Source organism: Carica papaya, chromosome 7 (genome assembly GCF_054855325.1).
Source record: "Carica papaya isolate Zhongbai chromosome 7, ASM5485532v1, whole genome shotgun sequence".
Classification (NCBI taxonomy): Eukaryota; Viridiplantae; Streptophyta; class Magnoliopsida; order Brassicales; family Caricaceae; genus Carica; species Carica papaya.
The window spans coordinates 29590862-29609174 of record NC_142315.1 but is presented as its reverse complement, the minus strand read 5'-3'; the positions used below and the strand labels follow the sequence as shown (position 1 = coordinate 29609174).

The following is an 18313-nucleotide window of genomic DNA, read 5'->3' as shown; positions in this document are numbered from 1 at the left end:
AAACTGCATGTATATGATATCCTCGCACAATACATACATACATACATACATACATGTTTATCATAAATATGCACAACCTATATTTTTTTTATATACGAATATGGCTTTTAGGGTCCCTTTTTATGCAAATATTTTGAATTACAAGTCTTGAGTTCCAGACTATTCTGCGAGTTTTTTTTTTTTTTTTTGGTGTATTCGGGATTGAGGTTGAGAGAGATTATAATCTCAAAATTTCTTCACAGAGGCGTTCATTCCTCAAAATGAGTTAGATTAATCGAACTATGAATTGTTTGTCATTTATGTTTTTACTTCAAATTTACCTGCTAATTTATCACATCACACACCACCATGTTTTTTTTTGGGAGATAAATTTATAATATAGTTGATGTTCCAGATTAATTAATAAGTCTTAAACTACATGGGTTACATATATGGGTATATATGCACGTATATATAAGCTATAATGTTTAAATATAAAGGTTAATCATTTGACTGACATTTGCCTTCATATATATATATATAAGAACTTTGCCTTCCCCCAGGCCCCTCATCCTCATCTTGGCTTTTACAATAGATCAGATCAGCTTTCTTGTGCTTCAAATTAATGTGCATGAGAGACCTCCTCTCTCTGAAGAACTTTATAAGGGGAGGGTCCAATTCTCTGGTTACTGTTTTATTCAAAGCCTTAGCATGCTCCCATAACACTTCCTGACATTTGAGACATTATTAATTATTATGTATCTCCACTGTATTTAACTATTTGTATCCGTAAATTAAAATAACACCGTTCTCTAGTCATATATATATATATATATATTTATATATATGTATATTATATCATGTAGGTTTTATGGATGCCCCGGCGGGTGACTAGTTGAGCTTCGGGTGTCCTAGCACCTCCCGAAAAAGGTGAATCCATGTCCCATTTGTTGTTCCATCCTTTTACAAAGATTAAAACAAAATATATTCTTATATATATATATATTAATCTCTCTTATTGCTGAGGGAAATATTTAATTATTTTGGGAAGCTTTCTAGGAGAGTTTGCCTGCATGTGTGGACATAGAAATCCCATATACACATATAGGCACATAATGAAAATATATATATATATATATATTAGACATAATTACAAACATATATATAGAAATGGGGGGTAAAAAAAAAAGGGATCGAGCTCATTGTAATTAGCAGCCGGAGTTCGTGGAAAGGGAGGGTGTCTTTGTTGTCTCCACAAGGTGACAAGGGAGTTTGACCTTATTGCCATACATGATTGAAACATATACCCATCAACGCCACATTCAATTTCAAAACCTTCAACTTTGCTTCAATGAATGTCTTTCTCTTCAACTAATTTCTCTTTAATCCCTATTTTTCTTTCTTTTTTTTTTTTTTATGTATGTGTGCATATATTTATATATTACTTCGAACTCTTATTGCAAAACTCTAACACAAATGCTTTGTCAATATATATGTTACTAAACATTTAACAAATTTTTTTTTTAGTAATAACATTATTACTCAATAACTATGTAAACAATATATTTAATATTCACAACACAAAATACTAATGGTGCCAAACATGTAGTACAATAATATGCTATGATAATCTATTTCTACTCATCCAAAATAAGATTGAAAAAAAAAGAAAAAAATGAAATTGCCCATTCAAATATTCTTTTGAAAGGTGGTGTTAAAGGTTAGGAAAGTATGTTTGTTTTGGTAGTAAAACAAAGGCAAACATATATGGCCCATAAAAGCATAAAGAAACCTAAGTACATTTGAGTAGAAAACATTCATGCCCTCTTTGTCCATCTCTTTAATCAAAACCCTCTCTCTCTCTCTCTCTCTCTCTCTCTCTCTCTCACTCTCTCTCTCTCTCTCTTAAAGTTGAAATTTATGTTCCCAATTCCCATTAAGTTTGTCTCTAATTATAAACTAAATTGACACACAAAATAAATATTTGATGTGGGTGATGGTCATTGGTAACTTTTAGTGAGATATTATGTTGTTGGGATTTTGTTTCTATAAAAAAAAAAAAAAGAAAAAAAAAACCCATCACTTGGAATAAAAAGATATGAAATTAGAGAAGAAAACACTTAATATAAGAATAAGAAGAAGTAAAAAGGTCATAGGATCTGGTGATGAATTCAGAAAGAATGGTTTTAAGGCGTGAGGGAATCTGTTTTGGTTGGAGGCACGCCCAAAATCATGAGTGAGAAAGAAGAGAGAGAGAGAGAGAGAGAGAGCTTTTTATTAAGTAAAAAAGGCTCTTTAATTTTACATTTCCCAAAAAAAAAAAAAAAAAAACTTTCATTTCAAACACAAAACCAACCAGAGGAATTGCACAAGAGAAAAAGAGAGTAATCGACGCCGTATGCATTCCAATATGTATATATATATTTATTCTTATATGAAAAGGAGAAAAGAGAGTGATTAAGCAAAACCCAAGAAGTGTGTTCCCTTGTGCAGGCCCAAGGCAGTGCTCCTTTAGCGCCGGTGTCTGCGCTCTACCTTGTTTTATATATATATACACACACACACACACTTTTGCCTCTCCATCTTATGTCAATATGCCTGCGTGTGTATACATGTAGCTTTTTGCTAATTGCTATGCGTGTTAATTGTGCGTGAGGGGAGAGAATAAAGGATAAACTCTGCACGTAAAACCTTCTTTCTCAGACAAACAATCACTTTGGCCTTTGCTGACATTCTGCTCTCATGTTTCCAATATTAAACCAAACAAAAAACTTCACCATCATCTTGTATATGTGAATTTAGTATATAAGACATTGTATTAATTTATACCCAAATCGATATTAAGTAAAGAAGAAGAAGAAGAAGAAGAAGAAAAAAAAAAAACAAAAATGGGTGGGTGTATGTATCACATAAAGCCAACTGTCTCATTCTGTAGAAAAAGTGGGGGGTTGGAATGAATCATCGTATCATCAACACACGAATAATTATATATATACATGAACAAGTAGGTGGGTTTAAATCGTAATAATCATTCTGATTATTATAAAATATGTTGTTAGAAAAAAGTTTTTCAAAATTTCAAGAAATTGATTTAAAAAATTATGTATGGGAGAGAGGAAAAGGATTAAATGAGAAGGAATTGTTTGGGAAAGTTGGGAGAGAATATTTGAGATGCATGCGCAAGAAGAGGGGAAAGGGGAAATTGAATTGAGTACAAAGTAAGCATCATGACACCCCCCCCAAACAAACAAACAAACAAACACACACAAAAAAAAAACCCTAAAAAGTAAGTTGACATCATTCCACTCACCTTCTTCACCATCTCATCCCGAGGCCATTCTCACCCCTCTATACATTCCCCTCCACCCTCTCTTCGTCTTCCCTCCCCACCCCAACTCTTCTTATCTCTCATCTCGATCTTAACCTGCAAGATCATCATCGCTCTCTCTTCAGATCGCCACGATCGCTCCTCCTCCTCCTCCTCCTCCTTAACTATTAGCTTCTTCTTTTTATTTTGCTTTGATCGATTCATTACATCTACACACGCATATATATATATATATATAATCTGTATGGATGCATTTCATCGTAATACTCGTTGAACCCTAAATGGGTCTATCCTGTAAGTTTTGAGCTTAATGATATATATGCATGCTTAACATCTACATATGTATTTGTGGGGTTTCTGGATTTTAAGCAGATGGATATTCTTGTAGATGAATTTGGAACGGTAAGAATCCGTATATAGATATGTTTATATGTGTATACATATATATGGATTCTTAGGGAAAAAAAAAAAAAAAAAAAGAATTACTTGTTGATATTATTCAAGGATCGGGAATCGTATTTTGGAGATCCCACTTGAAGTATTATTGTTTCCGACTACCATGACCATACCTCTTACATAATATAGGAGAATATATATGTAAATATGCACGAGGGGGAGGGGGGGTTCAGCATAAAAAGATCATGGAGTTTCAGTGTCCTTTTGGTGCATTCATGGGACCATATAAAGCAATAATCCTTTATTCTACCCAGTACTTTCTCCTTTTTTTTAAGTTGGAAAGTGCTGCCTGCAGTAATCTTGCTGCCTTATAACTTGTACCTATACCTATATAATTAACTTTTCCTTTTTTTTTTTTTTTTTTTTTCCGGTTTTGTGTGAGGTATGTATATATATATATATATATGCGTGTTTATATATATGTATAGATGGAGTTTGCCGGTTGATTGGGAAGCAAAGAAAGCGATGTTGGTGAGGTTCAATCTGAAGACAGATTTACATGAGATGTGATTGTAATTCGATCTCAGATTGAGCCGCGCCAATATCACTTTCCTATGATTTTTTACTTTCCCACCTTCAATTTATTTTCATCATCAACAACATAACTGGTAATTACTGTTACATTGTATTTGCCATTACTCTCTCAGTTTAATATGATCTTATACCTATATACATATATATATCTATCTAGAAATTCTATAGAGAGAAAAATATGAATTAACTATTTATAACATTCATGTTTTACTTGCATCTATATATATATATATATATATATTCTTTGTTCATAGACGTGTGCTGAAATTTGATGATGATCTTGCTGTATATTAATATATATATATATATGTATAGAATATTAGTTAATACCCAGAAGCTTATAACAGAGGCAGATAAGGAAAAAGATAATTAAATAATTATATACTCTTGACATGTCCTTCATTACCAACTGACAAATGTTTCTTTGCGGTTCTTCTCTGCAGCCTCTACAGTCTAAATTAACTGTTTGTTGCTGTTTCGCCATGCAATCAAGCAGCTTTTTCTCCTGCAGCATGCCCAGGTGTGTATCTATATATTATATATTATATTATATATGCATTCCTATGTATATGCTAATAAAGTAATTATAACATTAATTATATAAAACTGATATCATTGCATTTTCTATTTGAATATGTAGTCTTAACTAAATATATTCCTCTAGTTACTACATATATATAGATATATATATCATTGCAATGAACCTAGAGACAGTTTAGCTATAAATATATATGTATATATACACACACTTTTATATGGGTGTATGTGTGTCTATCAATTAGGAGTGAATTTAAGAGATCAAAATGATGCTTGAAACCTTTTTACCCGTGATTGGTGGTGATGCCCAGGGCGGCTTTTCCATTTCTTTACATCATGCCCTTTACAGGGACCCTTCCTCTACTTCAAATCTTCCTAATTGATAAAAAAACCAGATATACGTGTATATACATACATGTATTAAACTGGTACGTATACATTTATATATATATATATATATGTACTGCTTTTTATTAATTATTATCATCATTAATAGGCGTGCTTGGTACATTATTACTCCAATTAAGCAGGCATTTTTACAACTACAGGTTCTTAGTTTGTATACGTGTATAATATATATATATATATATATATGCATATACATACAATCATATCTAGAGAGAGGGGCTCTAGCTAGCTAGCTAGTAAATAACTCCTCCATTTTAGCCAAATTAAGCAGGATGATGCTGGTAATTTCTAAATGACAAATGAAATTTGGAATATAAATTTGGAATATGATACATAAGATTGAGATATATATATATATATACTTAATGCTTGAATTATTGAATATATTTTTTGGTTAATACTAATGTCAAGAGTTATTATCTGAAGAATACTAATGTTTTAGTAATCTTATCAATGGTTTCCCATTTTTTCAAAAGCAGAAGTCTGATCATGAGTTTACAAGCTTCACCTATTATGTAAAGATATTTCTTTCCTCTGGTAGCTTAATTTATGGTTGCTCACTTATTTATATATATATATATGTGTATATATATATATAATCTGTATGTGTTCATAGACATGAAACAGATTCTACATGACAAGAGACTGTCGTATATACACAGTAATGAGCACGTGAACTAAGGTAGCTGGCTTTGATCATATGAATTTCTAATAATTATAATGACAGTATTAAGGTTTTGAAAATCAATTTGTTGGGCCTAAAAATTTTCAGAATAATACAGATAGATATGAACACGGCCACCATATTCTCTCTAGAAAAGTTTCTGGTATCAGAACTTGATACCAATCTTATAATATGAAAGTTCACTGTGCCTTTTTGAGCCCTTTGTTTTTTCTCCGTCTTTTTTTTCTTCTTTTTTGCAGAATAAGTTTAAAGCAAAGACTAGATGCTACTATGATTACTTGCAATATAAATAAAGCTTTTCTTTTTTGACGATGCAACAAAAGATGATATTTGGAATAATTTGACGTCAAATGGCATTTCTCTGAGTTGAAAGGTTCACTTTCTTGCCAGAAAATGATTTGCAGGATAAGCTTTAAAGCAAAGATGATATTATAATGTCGTTTAACCCATTTAAAACTGATAATAATGGTGTGAGACCATCTTAAATAGACCCTCGATGTAAAGAATTACGGATTCGTAAGTTTATCCAATTCAAAGTGAAATTCTGATGCTCACGAAATCTTCAGTTAAATTGCTGCTTGCAGCTAGATTAATTCTTGATGAGATTCGAGCTTGAATGGAATGTGACATAACTATTCTTAATCGCTGAGATGTTTTATGCTCTCTGTATTAAGTTATAAGCATTGCCTTTTCCTTTTATCCTTGCAGAATGTGGAGCTTCTGATTTTATCGGGAACATGTCAGCTCGTCAAGTTCATCCCAAGCCTAAAAGAATTTACATCAAATTTACTTACATCGTTTCATCAATATATATATCTTCCTCCACAAAAAGATGAATTCCGATTTACTTCAAAGAATTTTGAAAATAAGAAGAGTTCTGACAATCAAATTTCTCAAACTAGCAAAGAAATTGACATTGCCTTGCTTTGCTCATTTTTTTAGCTACATGAAAAGCTCTTTTTTGCTAGTATGAAATCAATATATTGTAGTACACAAACATAACTTTGGATTCCGGCTAGATGATCACCTGGTCCCCTTAATTTAGGGGCATTAACTTCGCATCAGAATCTCAATACCCACAAGTTATCGAAGAAGTTCTAGTCAGTCACATAAAAAAAAATAACTTCTGAAATATTCGTTACGAGAGCACAACAGATGTAGAATGCATGCTGAAAATGTATAACAGTCACAAGAAAAAGAAAACGAATACAACAATCCTCAAAACTCAAAGCAACTGGCCTTTAGGATAACAATATTGGAAATGAGAGGTTTGTAATTACATGTACCTCAATTACAGCACAAGCAATTGGCAAGGGAACACTCCATAATAATGGTTAGCTCTCTAATGTAAGGTCTTTACTCAGAAAGGATATGGATGCAGTACCTTTCCTCTTTCCATTACCCTTTTGCCTCTACCAAACCTTAAAAACACCCAAAAAAGTATAGTGTACTACAAGCTTTAAAAGAGGAAAGTAGTTCACCCTCTGTTTCATTTTATCACGGAGCCAATCGATGAGAGGAATTGCCCGGCCATCATCTGCAGCGCTGCTTCCCAGTGTTCAACGGAGAATCTCTCACATTCTTGGATTGGCTGTGGGCAAGATGTTGAGTTCCATCAGTCTTTTTCTTGCGTCTCCCTTGTTGGGATATTCGAGAATGGTAACATAAGATGGCAAGGTCATTAAGATCTTGCAAAGGAGTGAGAACTTTTACGACTTCATCCATGGTAGGGCGAGATTTTGGATCTCTACCAAGGCAACTGTAAGCTAGTTGGGAAACCTTCTGCACACCTTTAAGTGAGTAATGTAGCTCCAAGCGAGGATCCACTAGTTGGTAAAGCTTTCGCTTGTCAGCCAAATATGGCCGGGCCCATGCAACCAGATTTTGCTCCCCACTAGGCCGCTTCTTGTCCATTGATCTTCTTCCTGTTAAAATCTCAAGTAGCACAACACCGAAACTGTACACATCGCTCTTGGATGTCAAGTGACCTTTGGAAAAAGAAGCCAAATATTGTTTGTGTTACAAAGAGGACCTTATTGAAACTGAAACTACTTCCAATTACCAGATAGAATTCAGGTTTCAAAAGTGCACACTAACAAATTATGGGATGCCAATGAATGTTCTGAAAATTAAGATATTTTCAAATTTTCATAATGTGAAACCCATCGTTGCAAATATGGAAGGGCACTCTTATGTGATACTGCAATATTGGAATTTTAAAATATAAAATATTCAATTTTTCTCCTCCGAAATTGCTTCAAATTGTACCTTACTTATCAGATGTTTAAATATAAATGTAGTATATAGTCGAAAATATATCGAGGAATTAAATGCTAATATGTAAATGATATATTGGATTATTTACTATTAGTTTAAGTTTTGAAGTAATTAGCTACAAGCAATTATCTAACAAGTATTCAATCCATCCATTTCACAATATCATACTTTTTTATTTGGTGCATAAAGATTCTAAGATGCTTATGCCATGTTATATGAATCTTTCACAACTTGCTTACCTGTCATAACATATTCGGGGGCGGCATAGCCATATGTTCCAACAACCCTGGTAGAAACATGTGTCTTGTCTCCTCGAGGGCCAGCTTTCGCCAGACCAAAATCTGACAGCTTTGCATTATATTCCTGCAAAAGAATTCTGGTATCAACAATTTTGTTAAAGGACTCTACTTGAATGTTATAAACCACATACCGAGTCGAGCAAAATGTTGGATGTTTTGAAATCTCTGTAGATGACTGGTTCAGGGCCACTATGGAGAAAGGCCAATCCTTTTGCAGCACCAAGTGCAATCTTAATCCTGTTGGACCATGGAAGAGGTATTGTCCCTTCAATAACATGGAAATTATCAGTAATTCCTTTAATATGCTTCTGAAGTTGTGTCATTAAGGAACAAAAAACGAAGTTAATGAACTTGAAAATTCATAAATTCAAAACCACTAAGATGGTTAGGAGGGAAAAAAAAAAGTTATACTCACTTCTAAATAGATGATTTTCAAGACTTCCACGAGTCATAAATTCATAAACCAGCAGTCGCTGATCATCTTCGATGCAGTAGCCAATAAGTTTAACAAGATTAAGATGGTGCAGCTGACCAAGAAAGTCAACCTCAGCCTGCACCAAGAGAATTGCTTATATCTTAAACTACCAAATTTCAGCATATACATCAACAGTTACTTTTCAACAACAATCTAATTACTAACCCAAAGCATATATTTCTACTAACCACCCATTCTCTGTGGCCCTGGAGACCATCAGGCTTCAAGCTCTTGACTGCCACTGTAATCCCTGACCCTGGTTTTGCAGGTGCTGTCCCATTTTCCTCTATCCATCCTTTGAACACATACCCAAAGCCTCCCTCTCCAAGAATGCTATCGGGTCTAAAGTTTCCAGTTGCAGATTTTAGCTCCTGGAATGTAAATTGGAGCAATTGACATGGGGGTTTGTTATTTTCTGGAGGTGGATCAGGATTATCCGAAGATAGATGAGCTTCATTGGGACATAGGTCGCGGTTACTAGCATTTAGATACCGTGTCTCTGTAGCTGCAAGAACCAGGTTCATATCAAGTCAACTCATCTTGATCATGATTTTGTCTCGAGAAGTAATTTCAGTTTACTTCAGATATTTCACAAACAATACCAAACTACATTACAAAAACTTCTACTTTCCAAGAGATTCTAATTTGATTCAATCTATGCACACCCAAAATTCAGGCTGATAACTGTAATAGCAAAAAAAGGAAATTGCTGAGTAAAAAGGCGCAATATCTCCCTCACCCTTTGTCTTACTCCATGTTTGGAAACAGAAAAAATTTAGATAAAGTACCAAGATGTCTAGCATCAATTTTCAAGTCTAACAATTTCTTCATAAGAAAAAAGAAAATAGAAAAGTGCCTTTCAGGATATTAAGATTTAAGAAGCACAATGAGCTGGTTTATGAAACGGGTATTTGCTCAACAAATCAGCAGAAACGCCAAAGTGTGAGATCTACTGAACAGATTATCAATTTTTAATAGTTCCAAACACAGAAAATCCAATCTTAAGATTCTCTTGGATTCGAACAAAGACGAAAACCAAGAGACATATAGAGCATTAAACCAAATTCAACTTTCAAATTTACCACAAAAGAAAAGCAACAAGGAATCAATAGAGAGAGGACCCAAAACAAATAAACAAACATTTGCAAGTATAAAATCCTCGATTGGATAAAGATAAGAAGAACAGAGAAGCCAATCTCATAAAGATTTTCAACTTGACAGAAAGGATTTTCAAATAGAAACCCACAAGCAAATCTGACAAAACAAAACAAAAACCGAGAGAAAGCCAAAAAAATAATAATAATAATAATAAAAGAAACAGAAAAAGATACCTGCGTCATAAACAAGACTAGTGCGAGGAATAGTGTTAGGAGAATCTCGGGAAGCAGAGGAGTTGCAGGCACCTCTGACGCCGCGTTTAAGAACAGCCCAGCAACCGCACTTTTCATCCATGAACTTGGAATTTGATGAGCTACTTCCGCTGCGTCTCTCCGATATATTTCATGGGTTAAACTTAATACAACTGCGTGAGATTTTTGGAGCGACTAAGAAGAAGACGAAGATGAACGGAGAGCTCCGAGCAGAGATTGGTCATGGGTCTTGGAGAGGAGAGAAAGAGAGAGAGAGTGAGTGAAGGAAGGAATTGAAATGTTGATATTGTTTTTGTTGTGTTCGCTGTTGGAGATTGAAGGCATCATCATCATCATCATCACCATCATCGCAGTGTGTACAAAAAGAGCTTTTCTCCCACCACCTTTTTTGTGGGGGATGGCAAAGGTCCATAACCCAATTTTCAGCTTCGTAAAATTACCAAAAGGACTGCTGCAAGTGTAAGCACTAAGCAAACATTTTTTTCCCAATTAAAAATTCAAATAAGATATATATAAATAAATATATTGTACCTATATATTTACGAAAAATTCAAAATAAAAAATAAAAAAATTAAATATTTTAATTAAAAAAATTTAATCACTATATAATATTTTTTTTATCTATAAAAATAATTGAAGCATTGTAATAAATTTGGAGTCAAAATAATTTAACTTTCGCTCGGTTTGGTATAAACATGAAAACATACCTATCGAGAGCGGTAATTTTTTGAAAGATGTCACTTTTTTTTTTTTTACTAAAGGTAAAATCTAATTGAGTAAAATATTGATCCTCGCGGTTAATTTTTTAAATTAAAACTTGATGCAACAATGTTATATATAATCATAATTTACTATCACAAAAGTTTAATATATTGATAGATGTAATAATTGGGTCCAAAACTTGGTCCGAGATTAATTTTTAAAAAAATAAAATTAAAAATAAATATATATACATATAATTTTTATACTTATAAATTTTTATTTAATGTAAAAATTAGTTAAAAAAAATATATTGATGATGAAATTGAAAATAATTTTAAAAAAAATAGGCGAAAATTTAGGATCAGATAGTATTTTTGAAAAAAAAAATCAAAAATTATAGGTCAAAACGCAATTTAAATACGTAGGACCGCCCAATCAACAGTTCTGACGAACTGGAACGCGCCGCGTACCAAGGCACGTTGACTCGGTGCCGCGCAGGAGGCCACACTGCCAATCCACGTGCTCGTGATCGAACGGTTCAAATTTGTTCTCACGCACGTGGACGGTCCGGATTCATTCCTCCCTCAGGCATGATTGGACGATCGCGATTAAATGCGATGAACGGTTCAAATTCGTTCCCTCTTTAAATGCGATCGTATGGTTCAGATTAAATCACGATGAACGGTCCAGATTCATTTTCTCTTTAAATACAATTGGACGGTCGAGATCAAACGTGATGAACGGTTCAGATTAAAAGGAGACGGGTATAAATATCTCACTTCACATCAAACCCTAACTCTAGCCACTAGCCCCTCCCCCCCTCCCCTCCGGTCGGAGAAGAAGAACCAGTCGTCAGAAAAGGGAATCAACCACTGCCCACCACCGCGCCGGAGCCACCTCTGACCGCCAAAAAAGGTAAAAAAAATTTAATTCTTTTGAAATGTGATTTTGAACACCCCTATGACCAAATCGGAACAAAAGAATCAGTGGATGAGCCGAAAATCGTGGGTAAAGCCCGACGCCACCGCCGCGAAAAAAATTAAAAACTACCTCCAATGAAGTCTTTCCCGATTCTCATTTCGTATGATTTTTTCACCATTCTATTCTATTTTCTATAGGTTGACCAAAGAAAAACATTCAACCGTGAAAGTGAGCCGGCGAAGCCGCCATACCGAAAAACTTCGCTACTGGTAAGTTTCTATTTTTTCGATTTTTTTGGGCCAACCGAGACCCCTTAACATATTTTTTCGCATTCATAAGTATAAAATCGGTCGAAAACGATCAGTTCGAGGTAAATCGTCGTCTTCACAGTGTCGAAATTTTGAAATTGGCCGAAAAAAGTTTATAACACTGATTTTGAGTTTTTTAGGGTATTTTTAAGTACTTGAAGCGTGTTTTAATTTTTGAAAAAAAATTCAGGGAACTTGGGGACCGCCAGTAGGCGCAGCTGAAAGTTTAGTATTTCGGACACTGATTCGGGTAAAAATCTCTCACCTTATTTTTTATTATGGAATTGAAGTTTAATTATAAATAATACGGTATTTTGCGTAATTTAAAAAGTTTCGATAATTAATTACAAATTATTAGTAGAACCGGAATCGGTTATTTATCACTATTTATCATATTTTAATTAATTAATTGATTTTACAGTTTTAAATGCATAATAATATGTTGGAGTTGGTAAGATGATTCAGTTGTATTTTCTTAATGCATGTATTGCTTGTTTTCTGTGATTTACAGTTAAATTGTGAAACTTAAAATTAAATATAAATGAAAAATTGCTTGATTAAGTGAATAATTAAATGATAGTCTTACTGGATATCCTGAGAGATGGTGAACGAACTGGATTACATATGGAACCCTACCATAAATGTTACCTCATATACCGAACGAGGTATCGATGATTGGTATTTTGGCGTTCAAACCGAACGATGTATTGAGGGATGATATTTTTGGCGCTCATACCGGACGGGGTATAGGGACGACCAGTTAATTATCAATATTGAATAAGTGTTCACGCATAGAGAGGACATCCATATAGACCCCTATAGATACCAGTAGTCAGATAAAAATAAAAAATTATTGTTCTGGTTAATTGAATATGAGATTATGATGTTGTTTGTGTTATTACCTCTATAGGTCGGTTTTGAAAATCTCGCTACGATAAGTATGAATTAAATAATTTTATTTATGGTAAATGAATTTACTTAAATTAAGAGTTCCATTAGTTATTTTTATAATTTTTACCAACTTTCATTTCTATATCGGTGAGTAGTGTGACATTCTTACTTTGTTAGTGCAGTTCACTCTTTCATTAATCATTTCAGATCAAGAGAATCAAGATCCAGATCCCGATCCACAAAAAGATTGCGAATATGATGACCAGTTGTTTATTTTTCACTTATTTATTTGATTTTTTATCTGTTCTTTTAGAATAATCATTCTCGTAACCATATTGGATATTATAAATTATTGTGTAAGTAATGTAAACCTTAATTTTATTATTTTACTTTCACATTCAATTTATAATTTACTTTCTTTTAAGTTTAATATCTTAACAAAGTAACCAAAAAGCCAAAAATGGCTCCTCCCAAACCCCCTAAACCCGTAGTGAAATGATATATGTGTGTGTGTGTATATATATATATATATATATCTATATTATATAACTGCCCATAAAAATCTAGAGATTTTTACCATTTGCACCTAGTATATAGTTACAAAACAGTAAACGGCCATTTTGAGTGTACATATAGTTATATTTATTCAAATCTTATTCATAATAACTTGAGTAAACAGCTCATTCGAATTAATAAATTTCTAAGTACACTCAATTAGAATTTACTTGAAGTTAAAAAAAAAATCCACGACTATGGTAAAAAATTTTTTTTTTTTTATTTTTTTTTTACCATGTTTAGCGGAGTTTGCTCATTGATTCTCCGAATCCAATTTCCGCCTTCGGATATTTGAAGGATCAACGAGAATAACAGCCGTTGGCGACGACGAAAGGGACAAAACGACAGTGGATTGTAGGGTCGAGTACTACAATAAAAAGAAAGAAAACATGTGTGACTAATTGAATTTCAACTACCATTTGAGGGGATGCTCTGCTTTGCAGCTGTTAAAGCGTATTCATATTCTTAAAATTTTAAAAAGGCAGCGTTTGGCGTAAAAAGTAGTTTTCCCGTAAACTGTAACATAATTATAATTAATAACGTTATTTTTATTTATGGGTCTTGTATTGTTTATTGCCCGGCCAAACGTGGCATATTTGAGTGCAAAATATCTGGTTTTAATTTTAAAAGGAGGGAGGGTGGGGGGGGAGGGAATTGTGAGGTGAAGAGTGCGCTCGGTGACAAGTCTATTTCATCGACGACCATAAAATTTACTCACACTGTTTGCCCAACTTGACAAGGCGGCGTCACACCCATTGCCCCCACCCCCACCCCCACAAACCCAAAGCACAATTCAGATGCCCTCAGATTTTTTTTTATTAAAATATTAAAAAATATTCCACAAACTTTTAATTTATTATAAATATTTCTAACAAATTTAAATTAATTTTAACTCGTAATATATTAATAAATTTTACGCGTTTTTAATAAAATTTAAACTTAGAACGTAAAAAATGTAAAAATCGATACGATTGGTGTAATAGAGAAGCAAGGAAGAAATCTTTTTTACAAAAAAAAATTTGTTGGAATGGGGAATTTAATTTATTTTGTCTCAGAAAAAATAAGTATAATTTATTAGTTAAAAATATATATATATATATATAATTATTAATAGTTCATAAAAAAGAAATATATTTTTATTATAAAAATAAATTGTTGGGAGAGATGTTACAGTGCATCTCACGTACAGCAAAACACTTGATCGAAACTAGGGGGGGACCCAACAATTCCACGAACCTTAGATTGCCGTGAGCGTGACTGGATCACCATCGCAAGCCACTGTTTTCACTTCCCCCCATCATCATCTTGGAGCTCATCATATACTTATATATATATACATATTATATAAACACCACATATTTGAAAATTTGAAGCTAAGCCACCTATATGCACATACACACACACATATATATATATATATTATGTACATAAGACACGGTTCCATGTTAGGGGGTCATCATCATGATGCTTTGCCTACTTGAGGTCCCATTGGTGTCAAGATGTTCCTTTTTTGACTAGTTTTTTTTTTTTTTTAAATTACTTTTAGTGTTTTAATTCAAGATGATTTAGAAGTTCAAGCTATATTTAAATTAAAAAGTAGTGCATGGTAGACTACTTTTTTTATTTTGGTGGATTTGCAAGCATGGGATTCTATCTTACTATCTTAATTATTCTATATTTTAAAAAAAAAAAAACAAATAATTACCGAAAAATTTATTTAAAAAAAAATAAAATATAGAATGTTACGTAGAGGTCTGAAATCTTAAAGAAAAATAAATTCATAAAATTAAATGCAGAAACGATTAATAGAGTTAGAGTTTATATTACTTATACAATAATTTAGAATGTTTAATAGGGTTACGAGAATGTCATTTATAAAAGACAAATTGTAATTAAAGAAACAAAAAGAAGAGCGAATACAAAAGTATCCTAAAACAACCTTCATTAGTACTTGAAGGAAGTCCGGGTGGTGAACTACTCACAACTCTTTTGTTGATCGGGATCTGAATCCTTATCATCTTCATATGAAATAGTTAATAAAAGAGTGAGTTACACTAGTCCATTAAGAATACCACACTAATCACAGATACGAAAAACTGAATATTGGTAAAAATAAAAAAGAAATAACTAATGAAGTCATCACTTTATTTAAATACATTTAAACTTGAAGACGTTTGTTTGATACTTACTGTAACGAGTTTTTTAAAAATAACCCATGAAGACTTACATCCATACCACTTTTCACTTTCATGCATAAAAAAACAAGAGACAATAACTTTCTTTTCTTACCTGCTTACTAGTACCCCTGAGGGTCCATAGGGATGTTCTCCCTACTCATGAACTCAAACATTCAATCGCCTCGATACTTCGTTCAGTATAAGGGTGAACCACATCTCCCAAATCTTTATGGTAATAGACTTTCTAGCCTAGTTCGATTGAGGTAACATTCACGGTAGGGTTCCCTATGTATCAGGCTCGTCCGTCTTTTCCTGGGCAATCAACAAGTCTTTCACTTACAGATTTTAATCAACAAACAATCAATAAATGCATACAAATATCTCATATTACATTCACATATCAATTAAATTATATTCGTGCTGACGGTATATGATTAAAATAACCAGATAAGTTGATAAGATCATTGAACCATAAATTAAGAATATGTACTATACGAAAATCAAACAAATATGACAGTACAAGAAAATAAATAGAAAATCAAGACAATTGTGAACTAACTGGTTCCGTCTCCATTAATAACCTGTAATTATTTTTAGAATTTTTTAATTTTTTATAAAAATATGAAATTATACATCGTTAAGACTCAATTTACTGTAACGGAGAATAGAGTGAGGGACCTTACTCGGATAGTTGTTTTGAGACGTCACACTATCTACCACGCCTCCTAACGGGTACCGAGTTCCCTAAATTTTTCTTACGGAATTCAAAATACTCGTCACGTACCTAAAATACCCAAAAAATCTAAAATCGGCATCCAAAACTCTTCCTGGCCAAATTTGGAGTTCTGGCACGGTGACACTGTCGTGTTCCAACACCAACTCTGCCGCCCACGGTGGCAATCCACCTCGATCAGGCCAGTTTTTATCGATTTTGATCGACTTTACACGTATCATGCGAAAAAAACAAGTTAGGGGGTCTTAGTTGGCCTAAAAATCATTAAAAACACCAAATCTACCGGCAGGGGATCACCAGGTGTGGCGGCTCTGCCGATCCTCCTTCGCAGATGGGGTTCCTTCTTCGGCTAACCTACACATAAAAGGACGTTAAACACAATAATAAAAAATCGTGTGAAACAAAAATTGGGAAGAGACTCATCAGAGAGATTTTAGAATTTTGGCTGCAGCGGCTTACCCGCGATTTTCGGCTCATCTATTGTCTTGTTTACTCTGATTTGGCCATAAGGGTGTTCGGAATCGAATTCTAAGCGAGTAGAGAGAATTTTTACCTTTTTTGGCAGCCGACAAGGGGACCGGTACGGCGGCGATTGGCAGTTGGCGGTCGACCTCCTTCTCCAACGCATGGTTCTTATTCTCTTGCGGGGGCAGGCGATTACGGTTTGAGTTCCCATGTGACACAAAGTATTTATACTCATCCTGCGTTGATCTGAGCTGTCCATTGCGATTGATCTCTTCCGTCCGATCGTGTCTAAAGAGAAAACGAATATGAACCGTCCATTAAGATTAATCTTGACCGTCCGATCGTGTCTAAGGGAGAAACGAATCTGGACCGTCTACGTGCGCACGATCGATCCTGGACCGTCCGATTGCGAAGCACGTGGATCGTCTGCGTGGCCTCCCTCGTGACACCGGCGTCAGTGTGTCTTGCCACACAGCGTACTCCGGTTCGTCCGGGCTGCTGATTTAACAGTCATATGTGGCCGAGCTTTTTTTATTTGTATTATGACCCATATTTCTAATCTTTCTTTCAAAAATATCATGCGAATACAAATTTTCAACTATTTTTTTCAAAATTACTTTTAATTACATCCTTATTTATTTTTTTCAATAATTTAATAAAACTAAATAAAATTAATTTATAATTACTTTTTTATTTATTTCTAAAATATCAAAATTGATTTTGGGTTAAATTTGGAATTTGGGTATTTCATGTTAAACCCCTCAAAAGTTATATTATTTTGAAAGAAATTGTAAAGGGCTGTTAAAAAGTGAAACATGTTGCACCAAATTCACATTTTAGAGTAATTAGATGGGCTCCATTTAATCATTTGTTGGTGTTGTATATTATATATGTATCTGTAGGGCATGGTTTATTCATAAGATGTTTATGTATTAGTGAGTTACACAAGATGATTCCCTTTTTAATTTCATAAATTTTTTTTATATAAAATATAATATCCTTACAGCTTTATCAAGCTTTTTTTTTTTTCTGAAAAAAAAAAAAAATCATGGGTTTTGATCTAAAAATTATTCAAATTCATGTTTATATTTGTTTTGACTCTCACCTTGCAAGATTGAGAAATGGCATACAGATAAAATATTTCAACTAAATAATGTTTTTTTTTTTAACTCTTTAAAAATAAAATATAGTCAAAACATATATGTCACAGTTT

The 18313-nt window shown here is 33.4% G+C and overlaps 1 protein-coding gene and 1 long non-coding RNA gene across 2 annotated transcripts; one reads left to right on the top strand and one right to left on the bottom strand.

The window, feature by feature from the left end:
• The first annotated feature begins 2559 nt into the window (after window positions 1-2559).
• On the top strand, window positions 2560-7066 carry LOC148253150 (uncharacterized). The gene is made up of 3 exons (XR_015813709.1): window positions 2560-4371; window positions 4741-4817; window positions 6636-7066. It is a non-coding gene; the product is annotated as an uncharacterized LOC148253150 (long non-coding RNA).
• A 79-nt stretch (window positions 7067-7145) lies between these two features.
• Window positions 7146-10755, bottom strand: LOC110815684 (serine/threonine-protein kinase PBL34-like). Its single transcript, XM_022043584.2, has 6 exons — window positions 10310-10755; window positions 9167-9483; window positions 8919-9054; window positions 8635-8768; window positions 8444-8567; window positions 7146-7915 (listed from the first exon to the last, which is right to left on the bottom strand). Exons 1-6 carry the CDS (start codon window positions 10428-10430, stop codon window positions 7461-7463), a joined length of 1287 nt encoding a protein of 428 aa, XP_021899276.1. The 5' UTR covers window positions 10431-10755; the 3' UTR covers window positions 7146-7460.
• Window positions 10756-18313: the final 7558 nt, after the last annotated feature.